The sequence below is a fragment of the Gavialis gangeticus genome, unplaced genomic scaffold (assembly GCF_001723915.1).
Source record: "Gavialis gangeticus isolate Ggan-Ray unplaced genomic scaffold, GavGan_comp1, whole genome shotgun sequence".
NCBI classification, from domain to species: Eukaryota; Metazoa; Chordata; order Crocodylia; family Gavialidae; genus Gavialis; species Gavialis gangeticus.
Genome location: NW_017728996.1, coordinates 50,340,280 through 50,352,555, shown reverse-complemented (window position 1 = coordinate 50,352,555; position 12,276 = coordinate 50,340,280). Strand labels below are relative to the sequence as shown.

General features: G+C 49.2%; 1 protein-coding gene across 2 annotated transcripts in view; it reads right to left on the bottom strand.

Annotated features, from left to right (window-relative positions):
- HCN4 (hyperpolarization activated cyclic nucleotide gated potassium channel 4) overlaps positions 1-12,276 on the bottom strand; it is a 200,207-nt gene that overhangs the window by 50,926 nt on the left and 137,005 nt on the right. For both annotated transcript variants that reach the window (XM_019504487.1, XM_019504486.1), the window contains exons 3-4: positions 11,582-11,743; positions 2,166-2,384 (exon numbers count right to left, since the gene is read on the bottom strand). In XM_019504487.1, coding sequence (XP_019360032.1) covers positions 2,166-2,384; positions 11,582-11,743 — 381 coding nt within the window. The remainder of the gene's footprint in view (positions 1-2,165; positions 2,385-11,581; positions 11,744-12,276) is intronic.

The window sequence follows — 12,276 nt, the reverse complement described above, 5'->3', positions numbered from 1 at the left end:
TGTGCCCACATCCCCCCACATCTTAGTGTCATCAGCAAACTTGAACAGGGTGCTTTGCACCCCCTCATCCAAATCACTGATGAAGATATTAAACAGGTCGGGCCCAAGGACCAAGCCTCCAAACTGCCACTTGTTTCTTCAGATCAATTCTGCAAACCTGTTGAGGTCCTTTGCTTATAATATGCTCCAACAGACATGCTGTCCCAGGAGGACGGAGTGCTAAATTGACTTGCGAAACTGCAAATCTTGAAGCGGTCTCATTTCATTCAGGGCTATTCCAGTTCTCAGAAGGCCGAAAGTAAATATGTATTTGTTTTAGGCCATCTTTTGCCCCTTTTGCAACAGAAAAATTGAATGTAATTGACTCCCTGCAATTTTGTTCTTGGGAGACTACTGGACAAGTGAGTCCAATTCACAGGAAACCCATCTTTCACTATGCCGTATGTGCACTACCTTACCGTTATGGCAAAGGTTTTCCTTTGCATGTTTGGATCCATGAAGATTGAACTGCCTTGTTTGCTGCACTTTCTATATGGGAGCCCTGCTTTAAATTCTTGACACCTCCAATCATGTTCAGCCGCACTGGCTTAAAGCCAGTTTAGCCTCAACAGCTCAGGGCTGCGAAGATGATCTGGAATTAAACCCCAACAGCCAAGATCTGCTCTTGTCTTTAGAGCCCTACAGTCCAACCCTGCAAGTGTCACCCCAGACTAAGCACTGAATTTGAACATGGGTCCTGGACTTACATGCTACTTAAAACACATTTGTATAAACCTTCTGCACAGGCAGCTCTGAATGTTTTTCACCAGGGCTATTGCTTCTCATACTGTGTCCAATCCACCCAAAATCCAGCAGCAGTTGTCTGTGTGCTCTGCTACTGTGATTATGTCCAGTATTACCTCAATTCCTTGTCTCAGCTCCCTCTCCCCTTCCAGATCAAGCTCAAGTTCAAACTTCCTCAGTTTGAAAGTCCTGCCCACCAAAGTCTGATCTATTTCTATTCTTCTTTCCTTTTGCTCCCTGCTTGGTCCCTCCCCACAAGCTACACAGTTCACCACTCCCTCTACAACCTTTCACGTCTTCATCTTTGTGCCTCGAGGTCCCATATGCCTGGAGGTTTCTAGACCAGAATCCACAATCCCTCCCTGCTAGCATGCTTCTAATATCTCATTAAAGCTTGCCTCTGTGAAACTTGTGGATGTATATGATGCTTTTCTCAGATAAATTACAGGTTCCTGTTTTACAGGTGGAGACTGAAAAAAAACACTGGCCAGATATCAACCCACCAACTGGTATGAGGGCCAGGATTACCCTCTTAGCTCTCTGACCACTAGACAACATGAAGGCACTGGTCATCTGCTCTGTGGGTACCTTTATGTCCTGGCCATGTATCTCCCTGTCCGGAGGTACTTAGAAGCTAGTGACCAGCACTATGCAACTGTGCATATTTCTGGAAGCAACCAGACTCCCCTATTCAATATGCTCCAGACACGCAGGGGTTCTCCAAGCAGAGCATAATCACGTACGTCTTTTGCTGGGTCACCTTATGTTAGCGCTCCCATCTATTTCTACCCCATGAAGCAAACTAAACCCATCACGGGACCATGTCACAAGGCTTACTGCCTTGAGATTGTCCCCTTGCACAGGAGCTGGTGACATGTCACTGTACTGCAATGGCAACATCACCACGTTGTGAGACTACAGTGCCAGGTGGCTGATCTGACAGGTACACAACTGCTGGGCGCTTTGGAGCTGTGGGTGACGCATGGTGGTTTGCTATCGCAGGGCTGCCTGTGAACACAAGAGGGCTTGGCATGGCTTCCTTGAAAGAAAGTGCTAGCTAAAAAGACTGCAGCACTCACTGGAAATTTAAGTGTGCTTTCAAAGAAGACTTAAGGAGGTAAAAGTGGGTTCTGACACAGGCAAAGGGATGGTAACTTGCCTCCTCATTGTTAGTCCCCTTAATTATGTCATGCCAGTTTCCCCCAGGAATCAGTTAGGGTTTTCTTTGGATGAACACTCATGAATAATCCCTATGCTGTCTGGTGGCCCCTCAGCTCCAGCTGCTCACTGTACCCACTCACCCCAGTGACTTATAGTCCTCTAAGCCTCCAGGCCATGCGCAAACCAACCCCAGGGGGCTGGCTCCAAAGCAGGTTCCTTACCTTCTCCTGGTACTGCCGCCGTGAGGAGTCCAGAGACTGGATGAGGGCTGTGGCATGGCCGATGAACATGGCATAGCAGGTGGCACCAACGATCATGCTCAGCATAGTAAGCCACACGTCTGACATACCAACAGGAGCCTGCTGCCCGTACCCAATGCAGAGCATGTGACTCATCGCCTTGAACAGTGCATATGAGTACTGCTTCCCCCAGGAGTCATTCTAAAGAGACAGACAGATAGACAGACAAGGCTTAAATAGTGTTGCAGGACACAAGGATGTGCTCCCTGGGACAGATGCATTTAAAAATGGATGCCTAATGTCAGGCTTCAAAGCCTGCACTTGTGACGCTAAATAAGGGACTTGATTGTCAGATGGCTAAGAATTGCTGAGTGCTGAATATAGTTGAGCACTGAGAGTTTTATTTAGGTGCTGAACTATAGGCAAAGGAGAAATTCTTGGCTTGGTTTTATACAAATCCTATATATTCCTTCCAGTCAAATTCTCCACAAAGGAAATCCAGAGAGGTGAAAGCAGTAATAACCCAGGATGAATAGAGACAGTGCCATCCTCACATACAGCTATACGCCACAGTGCATTGGGTTAGTCCCATGGGGTCGTATGTACAGTAATAGCAATTGCAGCCAATTTCTGCTCTACCCCAAAACTGGGAAACAAGTAGGAGTTCCCACAAGTGACGTGGGTCCAGACAGCAATGTGGTAGCCCATTAACTGGCTGTGTTCTAGATTTGTGGGCTCATTTCTGATATACCATGGAGGTTAGGGCCACTGGCAAAGGCAAGTTCCTGCCCAGGCAGGGGAGTATTTTCAAGGCAAAATGTAGCTTCTCTCAAGGAGCAGCACAAGCACCTGTGACCATATGGCCAGGATGCAAAACACTGTCATGGTGAGAAGTCAAATAACACGTTGGGGACATTCTGTGCCATCTCTGTTCTTGCATTGACATGAACAGCAATAGCACCCCGAACCTGAGATAATGAAGGAGGATCGAATGCAGTGGAGTTAGAGGCTGCCTAGATGAGCTTGAATTTACAAGCCAAAACCAGGTACATTGACTGTCTAGTGGTAGCTATCAGTCCTGGCCCCAAATCCTGGGGCCCCTGTAATTGCACTATCATTGCACATGGCTATTACAATGAACACAAAAAATACCTTTGCTGTAGCCATTCACTGAAGTGCAAAATCCACACATTTATTACTCTTCCATTCCTAGAAGATGCTAATATTATGGATCTGCCTGTGCCAAAAATATTAGGCAGAGCAGCTTGGAAAGTCTTTGAAGGCAGGATGGCTGATTGGTAGCTAGGTGAAGTATATCTAGGAAATAGCTCTATGACCCCTTTTTGGAGAGACAGTGCCTATATTAGGGACACTTCCTAAATCTTTCCATTGCTTCAGCTCTGCTGATGTTAGCCACACTGAGAGCCCTGGTGTCGATGGGCCACCAGTGTTTTTAAACACCATGTAACCCTGCTCAGTGAAGGGGTCAGAGAGGCAGAAGACTCTTCTATACCAGGATTCCTAATGTTACTAACATCAGTGGAAAATTTTTAGGAAGCGTAATTATCATAAATAGATCCAGGGTGTTGTGTTGCCACCTTTGAGCCATCAAGAAGACTTAAAACCTCCAGAGAGCATCACTGCCTTGTTTGGAGATAAACAAGTGGACAAAGACTCCAGCTAATCTTATCCAGGCTATATTCAGTTACGATATGCATGACAGTCCTGATTAGCACTTGCAACGAGAATCGACAAAGCAACAAAAGCAGCAGCAAAATGCACACAGAAGAAGTAACCCATTCAGAGCCCCTTGAAGATACAGCTCCTTCCCGGCGCCAAACTGTCTGAGCTTGTCTTGCTAACAAAGGAGGAGTTAGTTTAACCTACTGCATAGGAAAATGACTCCTGCCATCAAGACAACAGAGAGGACAATGTGGCAATTGCTGTCTCAGTTCCCTACTTGCTACACAACTGGCCGTCCATTGTGTCAGCAGGAACAATTATAACCAAAGGGAGTCAGGCATAGAGAAGGGCAGGCAACATTTGCACCCTTTCAGTGGATGGGAGTGTCAGCTTGTGGATAGCTTTCCTTAGGAGCGTAGCTTGCCTGGGGGTATGAATTGAGCTACCGCATCCATCTGCAGGATGCCACCACCCCAGCCAGCCCCACCATTTGTTGAGGTTGGCCAGGCAGGATTGTGGGCTCCTGCTGGACACATTTCTTTACCACTGAGGTCTTGTGCCATGCAGCAACCTAAACCCTGAGGTGTCAAGAGCTGGGTCACCTTAGCAAGATCCTATTTGAAGGAAAATTCTCCTCAATCTACTACAGGATTTTACCCACAATCCCTTTTCCTGTACCACCTTCCTTCTAGCAGTCATGCAGCCATCACTATACAAAGCCCCACTGCTTATGCAGCGTCACATGCACTCCCTCATTATGAGACCTACCCCAGCCAGACTTTGCTGGCGGTCTGTATTACAGAGGTCAGACTGCAGTTTTGAGATTGTGGGCTTCACCGGTCACACTGGCCAAGCCATTGTCTTCCATGGCACATCACCTGCAAGGCGGGCAGCAGATTGACAGCCCCAATAATGCTGGCTGCCACCTGTGTCAGAAGGGCAGACAGCCGTGTAGTCCCCCTCCCTCTCTGTGTAATGAACCTTCCCCATTAAATGGACATGTTCTTTTATTATACTGCATTAGAGAAAGTGGGTCATTTGTCTGTGGCAGTGAGCAGAATGCTGATGCTGGGCAGAAGAGCTTCACAGGAGCCCTGGCACCAGATGCTTCAGTGTGACAGTGAGCACTTTGGTACCCAGAGGAGCTGAGAATACCCAGAAGGGCAAGATATTAGTACCTATAGATAGGAAAGGGGCGGGGGAGAAGGAGGAAGAATGGGGGGAGTGAAGAAGGTTGGGTACATTTATACATGTCCATGATTATCTGGGACTTGCTGACTGAGACACAGGCCTAGGATACAAAATACCCCAGGAGAAATGATCTGGCCTGTAAATCAGGATTCACCACTGGAGATGAAAAACATAAAGTAAGTATGGAGTATCCAGCCTCAATGCTGAGTGCAAACCCAGAGAAGCAAACAGGGCAGCCCAGTTTGGGGTGGCTGCATGTGCCTTTAGATGCTCCAGATTGGGTGGGGGTGGTAGTACAGTGGAAGCACAGCTATCCCATGCAGTGAGCATTGCGCCGAGGGGAGACAACAGAAAGTTTCACCCCACATTGAGAAATGGTGACAAAACATCTCCACTGACTTTTTCTTTCTGGTTTTCTTACTGTGCTTTCCTCAAGCCTCTTTCAGCTTGAAAGATCCCATCTTGGTACAAGATCCTGTCTCTAAGGCACTGGTTTTCAATCTTTTTTCATTTGTGGACCCCTTTGGAAATTCCAAATGGAGGTTCGGGCCCCTTTGAATTGTAAGTGTGGGTATTCACATACTTTTGATTGATGATAGTCATCTTTTGAGGACCCCTTAGACACTGTCTGTCTGAGGACCCCCAGGGGCCTGAGGACCACAGGGAATCACCCACCCTACCCACTACAGAGGCTGCTTCTGGTGTTTAACCTGGCAGTGGAGTGCAACATTACACTTGGGTTTAGGATGGGAAGTGGAGAGCACTGTATCCAGATAGAACTGCAAGGGAAATTTAAGAGGAAAGGCTGAGGTTAGTCAGGTTAGGATGTGGACAAAACACCAGGGCTACACCCTGGCTTACAGTGAGATGTCCAGGGCACAACCATTTCATGGTGTCAGGCACTTTTAGGATCTGCTGAGTGCTTGGTGAGCTCAGTAAGCATAGAGGGCTTAGCACTTTGCAGAAGGTGCTCCTCACTGGGCACATCTGGGTCATTAGGGTCCATTTATACTACTATATAGGGCCACCATTAGGCCTGCCCTCTTGTTCCAACCATTCAATGATGCACATTAAGAAAACCTTAGCTCATTCCCCAACTGCAGTCCAGTCTCCTCCCAGAAGTGCTCCTGGGTGCCTGGGGTGAGGCTGAGCTTTCCCCTAGTCAACACCCTCAATCCCCAGCTGTGCATTTAGACTTCACCCAGGTGCTGTAGTCTACAAAGCCTCTGGTAGCCATGGCTGTTTTATAAAGAGAACTGGTACAGCTCAATCCTTCTCCTTGTAGGGTAATAGCTAACCTGTATAAGCACCTCCATACTAGTATAATTTCAGCTAGAGAAGGGTCCTAGTATTACTTGAACTCTCTTGAGACGGTGACAAGCAGTGCAGCTCACATGTATAAACATGGCCTTTTGCCATTAAATACATTTAAAGCAATAGAAAACTGATCTGCAGAATTGTCTGAACCTGCTTCAGGGATGTGTGCAGACTTGAGAGCACATCTGAGGTTAACCTGTGTTAGAATATTCTCCTGTTATTCAGGAAGCATCTGCATGGAGGAGATAACATGTTTTGGCCTTGTTGAGTGTCCCATAATCTGCTTGGCCTACCTACTCCTGCTCAAATATCCCTTCAGCACAGTTTGCAGAAGTCGCTGAAGAGATTGGGTGTCATTGCTTAGGGGACACTGGTGGTGCTGGAGGGGCATCCCATTGCAAGTGATTGAGCAAATCCATCATTGTGGAAGATCAGAGTGAGATGAAAGGATGCTCAGATAACTGCTGCCAAGGCCCTGGGTGGGGGCAGGAGGAGATCACAGTCCACAGGCAAAGAGATGGACCCTTTGGTCGCCCAAACTTGTGCCACTAACATTTCATGGCATTCAGAGGACAAATCAGCAGCAGCAAGACTGGGCTTCCCACTGGCTAAAAACATGTGCCTGGAGATAAGGAAACACAGCTAACTTCAGTGTTTGCTTACAGAGGGAGGCAATGGTTTCCTGAAGGCCCTTATACCAAAGGTGAGGTAATCCACTCCACAACAAGCCCCTCTTACGACCTAATCACAGCGTAATGAGACCCCTGCCCTGCCCCCAACCCCAACCAAATTATTTTGCTTTGGGCATATTTTATGAACCTTCCAGCTTCACCTTGGCAATGAGCCCATCTGGTGACAACATCACTGTTTGGCGTTCACTAGAGCAGTGCTCAACCTTTTGGCCCTATGGGCCAAACGAATGATGTGGGGCCAGATCAGACTCCATGTGCCGCACTGCCCCTGCGTGCCTAAATCAGCCCCAGGGCCCTGCACTGTCCCTGCCTGACCCTGCTAGAGAGGACAGCTTACACAATGTTTTTTTTTTCTGAGCTGTCAGACACTGGATAAAGTTTCTACACATCACTGTGCTCTACTGAGTGGTACCAGAACTGCTCAACTGTGAGTCATGGGCCCCGAGCTGAAACCAGAGATAGCTCATGGAGCAGGAACTGGTGGAAGAGCAGGGCTAGGGAGAGAGGAGCCGCAGGTCTGGATTGAAGTGATCAGGGCAGCTACAGGGATTGGACTAGCGTGGCTGGGATGCAAAGGCTGAGTAAGACACCTGAGGGAAGTCTGCACAAACATATGCCTGTTTTTTGCTAATCTTTAGTCAGCGCTGCTAGCAGCCTTCACACACTGAAAGACCGCATAAAACTAGAGAACCAAAGACTTCCCTCCCCCTACTGATAAAAGTGGGTCTTCAGCTGCCCAGACATCCTAGAGCAAGGCAGGGAGGGCATGTGCCGGTTAGCTGGCCTGCTAGTCTGGATGCATGGCGAGAGGTGAGCATCCCCAGGGAGATTCATTCAGGAGCTATGTGCCTTTAGCATACAGATGGGATCAGGCTCCCCTCATGCTGCAGGAGGGAGGGAGCTGATCTCTTCACTCAGCCTTCATGTGGCAAGGGGGAAGACCATTAATATTTCATAGACAAGGTCACCATATCTGACCGGGGGGATACTTGCCTCTCCTGAAGGACATATCTGCTCAGTGCAGTACCAGGCAGTCTGGCCATGTGCTTCCAGCAGCATTCAGGTCTTAACGGAGATCTGACTTCTGTGATTAGGAACTGTCAAGCGGGGTCCTGTGGAGATGCCTCCATGCAGATCTCACTGGTATTTTCCCTTTTTTAATAAAGTGCCCTGCAGGGAAGCTAACACTGCTACCCTGAGACTGAGGCCGAGCAACTAATACTGGAAACAGCCTCCCCTGCCATTTCTGAGTCATGTAGTTGATCTCCCTGCACGTGCCAAAGAATCTGGACCTTGGTGCAGCTGTGAAGGCTGGGCTCAGCAGGCTGGATTAGGCATCTGCTGCTTAGATGCTACAGAGTTGCTACTAGATGCTACAGAGGTGCAACCCTGCTCTCAACGGAGACTGAGGCTGCCTATACACATGCTCAGAGGTGAAGGGGGCCTGTTTTAATTAAAGCGGTTCCCAGACAGCTTCTCTAATTAAAATGGCTTACCCTCACATGTATTAAGCCTCACCATGTTTCAAAATGGCCACGGGAGCGCTTTAATTAAAGCTCATTCAATGAGGTTTAGTTAAAATGCCCATTTGGAAATGTGGGGGCTTCATACACGTGACACGGAGGAAATGCTGGAGCCGTCCAATCAGAACGCAGAACAGACTCGATTAATCGATACTGCTTGGCCACGTTCTAATTCGAACATGCTGGACCACGTCTGCAGGCGGCCGAAGACCCATTTCATTATGGCTCAGAAATGGCAGGGAGCCTGCTTGGCTTCTGCTGGTGAAGAAACAGGCCTTTTGGAAGCAGCTGGGAAACAGCAATCCTTCTCTAGCAATTTTGGGGTGAGTCTCTATGGGTTTTGGCAGCTAAGTAGATGGCTAGGCTGGAAGCACCAAGGCAGAACTGTGGGCTGAGGTGCCAAAGCAGAGACACAAGAACCACTTGTAAAGCCTGAACTGATGTTTGGAGCCCCAAAATTCACTTCACTAGGTCTCAGTTTGCCTTTTGGCCAGATGTGCAGCTAGGTCTCTTCTCTACCTAAATCAGTCCCCCATCTCTGCTGACAAGACTCCCTTCTGCTCTCAGTTTTCTGGGACCTGTCTCCCCCGGTCCCATTTTTTCCTTTCTTCAGTCCATTTATCATCAGGGCAATTCCTCACGTGCAACAAACATGCTCATCCTCGGGGTTTTGACTGGGCTGGCAGAGAATTCCCCCAACTTGATTTTGCAGATCACTGAGTAAGCTCCAATTTTTCTATAAGCAATTTGGCTCTCTAATGGGTCCATTCTGTAGCTTGGGAGCCATTGCATGTCCAACGACAGCTCCACAGACCCATATCCAATTCACCTCTCACTGAAAGCCTATGGGTCTACAGGATACCTGCCTCTTCCCACCACCAAAGCTATCATAGGTAGCATGGAGGTTCCCATGGCCATATCCTCAACAGCCCCTTGTGAGATAAGGCGGGGCTACTATCCCTTTCATATACTTGGGCAGCTTAAGCAGAAGGAAGCTAAGTAACTTGCCACACAGGACACACAAGGAGACTGTGGCAGAGCAGGGACATGGACCCAGGTCTCCTTTAAGCCCTGGACCATCCCTTCTCTAAAACTGGCACCACCCGAGCTGTTTCCTGCCTTTCCCCAGATGTGGGGCTTCACATCAATCAGCCTGGAATACCCCCTCATTCCCTGCACGCCCTATGCCTCTAATCTCCTCTCCTCACCTTGCAGTTTGGTTCTGAGCTGGCCTTTGAATTCAGCATGCTCCTCACATGTGCCTGGATTTGCAGCTCCCTCCAGGTCCTGCCATGGCTCTGTAGTGCCAGGCTGTTTATAGGAGAGCGGTAATAGGGGGCAAAGCCTTCCCCCCACTAAGCTTGGGAATGAGAACTGCATAAAAGCTGCTCCCATTTAAGGGCTGCTCAGCACATTTATTCTCCTTTCAGTTCTTGGGGACCATTAAACACTCCTGGCAGGGTCAGTACTGACTAGCAAAAGAGACGCAGCCACCTTTCAACACCTGTAGGGATACTGTAACTGAGGGAAGCTAGACATGCTTCAGCCAGGGAGGAGCCATGTGAACCAGTGACTAGGGCTCTGGGAGTCAGGAAACGTAGGTTCAGATCCCAGCCCTGGCATAACTTTGGGCAACTCACTCCTCTTCTGTGCATGTGTTTCCCCTAAGGCTATCTCTTTCTGTTTAGACTGTAGGTTCTGCAGGGCAAAGGCCCATCCCTTGATCCCTGTAGGACAACCAATACACAATGGGACTCTCTAGTTGCTATCAAAATAAAAAGAGCAGCACAATTATACAGATACTACCCATGTTGTGCTTCTTCTGTACCTAAATAAAGGACTCTGGGCTCTATTTCCATCGCTCTGGCACCTTTCACTAACAGGAGGTGAACAACTGCTAGAGCAGTAAGAGCAAAATGAGCCCCCAGGAAATGAAGGCTTGTGGCTGCAAACTCAGCAGGGGTACAGGCAGCACGTGCCCACAGTGCCGCTCCAGGGAGGTAGGGGAAGCTAGCAGCCCTTTTTAATTTGGAGTTTCTTTCTGCATCAGTGCCTCATTTTTAAGAAGAAATTGGCTGAGAGAATCCAGAAGTTAAGAACTGCAATAAGAGGCGATTTTTAAGGTTTGTCAGTTTTTCTGCTTAATCAACTGGACATTGTCCCTTTGAATAAAGGATCCTGAATTCCCCAACAAATTTTGAAAGGCACCATGAGCTCACTGGCCACTTACCATATGTTATATATCTCACCCATAACAAACAGTGCAGATTGCAAAAGAGCCCTGGCTATTGCTAGGAGGCCGAGACATTGCTCCTTGCAGGGGAAGTTGCAGTGCTGCTCAGTGTGGTTTACTCTCCAGGTGTGATGCAAGCCTGGATTTACTCTGCACAGCAGTCCATAAGATGGGCAGGGGGAAGGGCAAACACACCTGTCTTACACTTGGGCACCAAGCAGGTTGAATGATGACGTCCAGGCTGCAGCGGGAGTAGTGTCAAGGAAGTCGAATTGTGGTTTAGACCCAGGCTTTCCCTTAAGGGGAGTCACTTGGCCTCCCTGGACGTACCATTGCCAGCTCCCCGCACAAAAGAGGGTTGGTGTGCCTCCTTTTCTTGAAGCCTTGCCCTTGCCCTCTCCTGCCAGTAGGGGGAGCCAGACTCCCAACGTCTATGCGCGGCCAGGAGCAGGCTCCAGGGCGGCTCTGCCCCCCTTGGCGTCTAGCTCCTCAATCCTTTGCCTCCCGCACCACAGAGGAGTCTCCAAAGGGCATCCCATCTCCCGTCCCAATGCCAAGACCCTAGGGGATGACTGGAGAGACGAGGAAGGGAGAGTAGTGGAAGGAAGAGTAGGGCTGCTGGACAGGTTGGGAGATGCTACATGTCTGCGGATGGTGGGGGTGACCAGCACAGAGCTGCTTGGTTACAGGGGCTTTTGAGAATGATTTTTTTGGTGGGGAGGGAAAGGGGGAGAGGAGGGTCAAAGACTGGGCACTTACCACCATGCGGTTGAGGGACACCCAGCAGTCATCGGGGAAGTCCTGCAGCATGGGCACCAGGAACTGGAGGCAGCCGTCCCAGTGACAGAGCAGCAGCATCATGCCGATGAGGTTGACGATCCGCACCACCGCGCTCGCCAGGTCATAGGTCATGTGGAAGATCTGCAAGGGCCGACGGAAGGTGGTTAGCACGTGGCTCCCTGCCAACCCAGCACTGCAAGGAGACACCGAGCACCCAGGGCCACAAGCCATGCTCCAGCATGACACACCCATACAGTTCTGGAGCACAGGACCCCTTTGAAGGTTGTCTGCTGTGTAACTGTAGGATTCCCAGCTATGGATAACAAGAAGTGGCATGTTGTGTCTTTACAACCACACTCACACCTCCCCATGAGCCTCAGAGAGATGGCAGAGTTAGTCTTCCTGTCTCTTTTTCCTGTGCCTCCATCTATATTTCCCTTTCCCCTTCTGCTTTCCCATGCCTTTCTCTCTCAGGCCCTCTAGAAAGCCTCTGGTTCCTGGCAGGCACATGCATACCCCAGTTTGTGACACAAGGGAGTAGGCTGAAGGCATCTCAAGGCAAAGCTAGTTTGGTTCTCTTGGCTGGGATCAGTCATTACAGGCAAATTAGTGGAGCCAGTCAGAAAATGGGTTTAACCATCCACTATCCCCCCCGCCCCGCCCCGCCCCGCCCC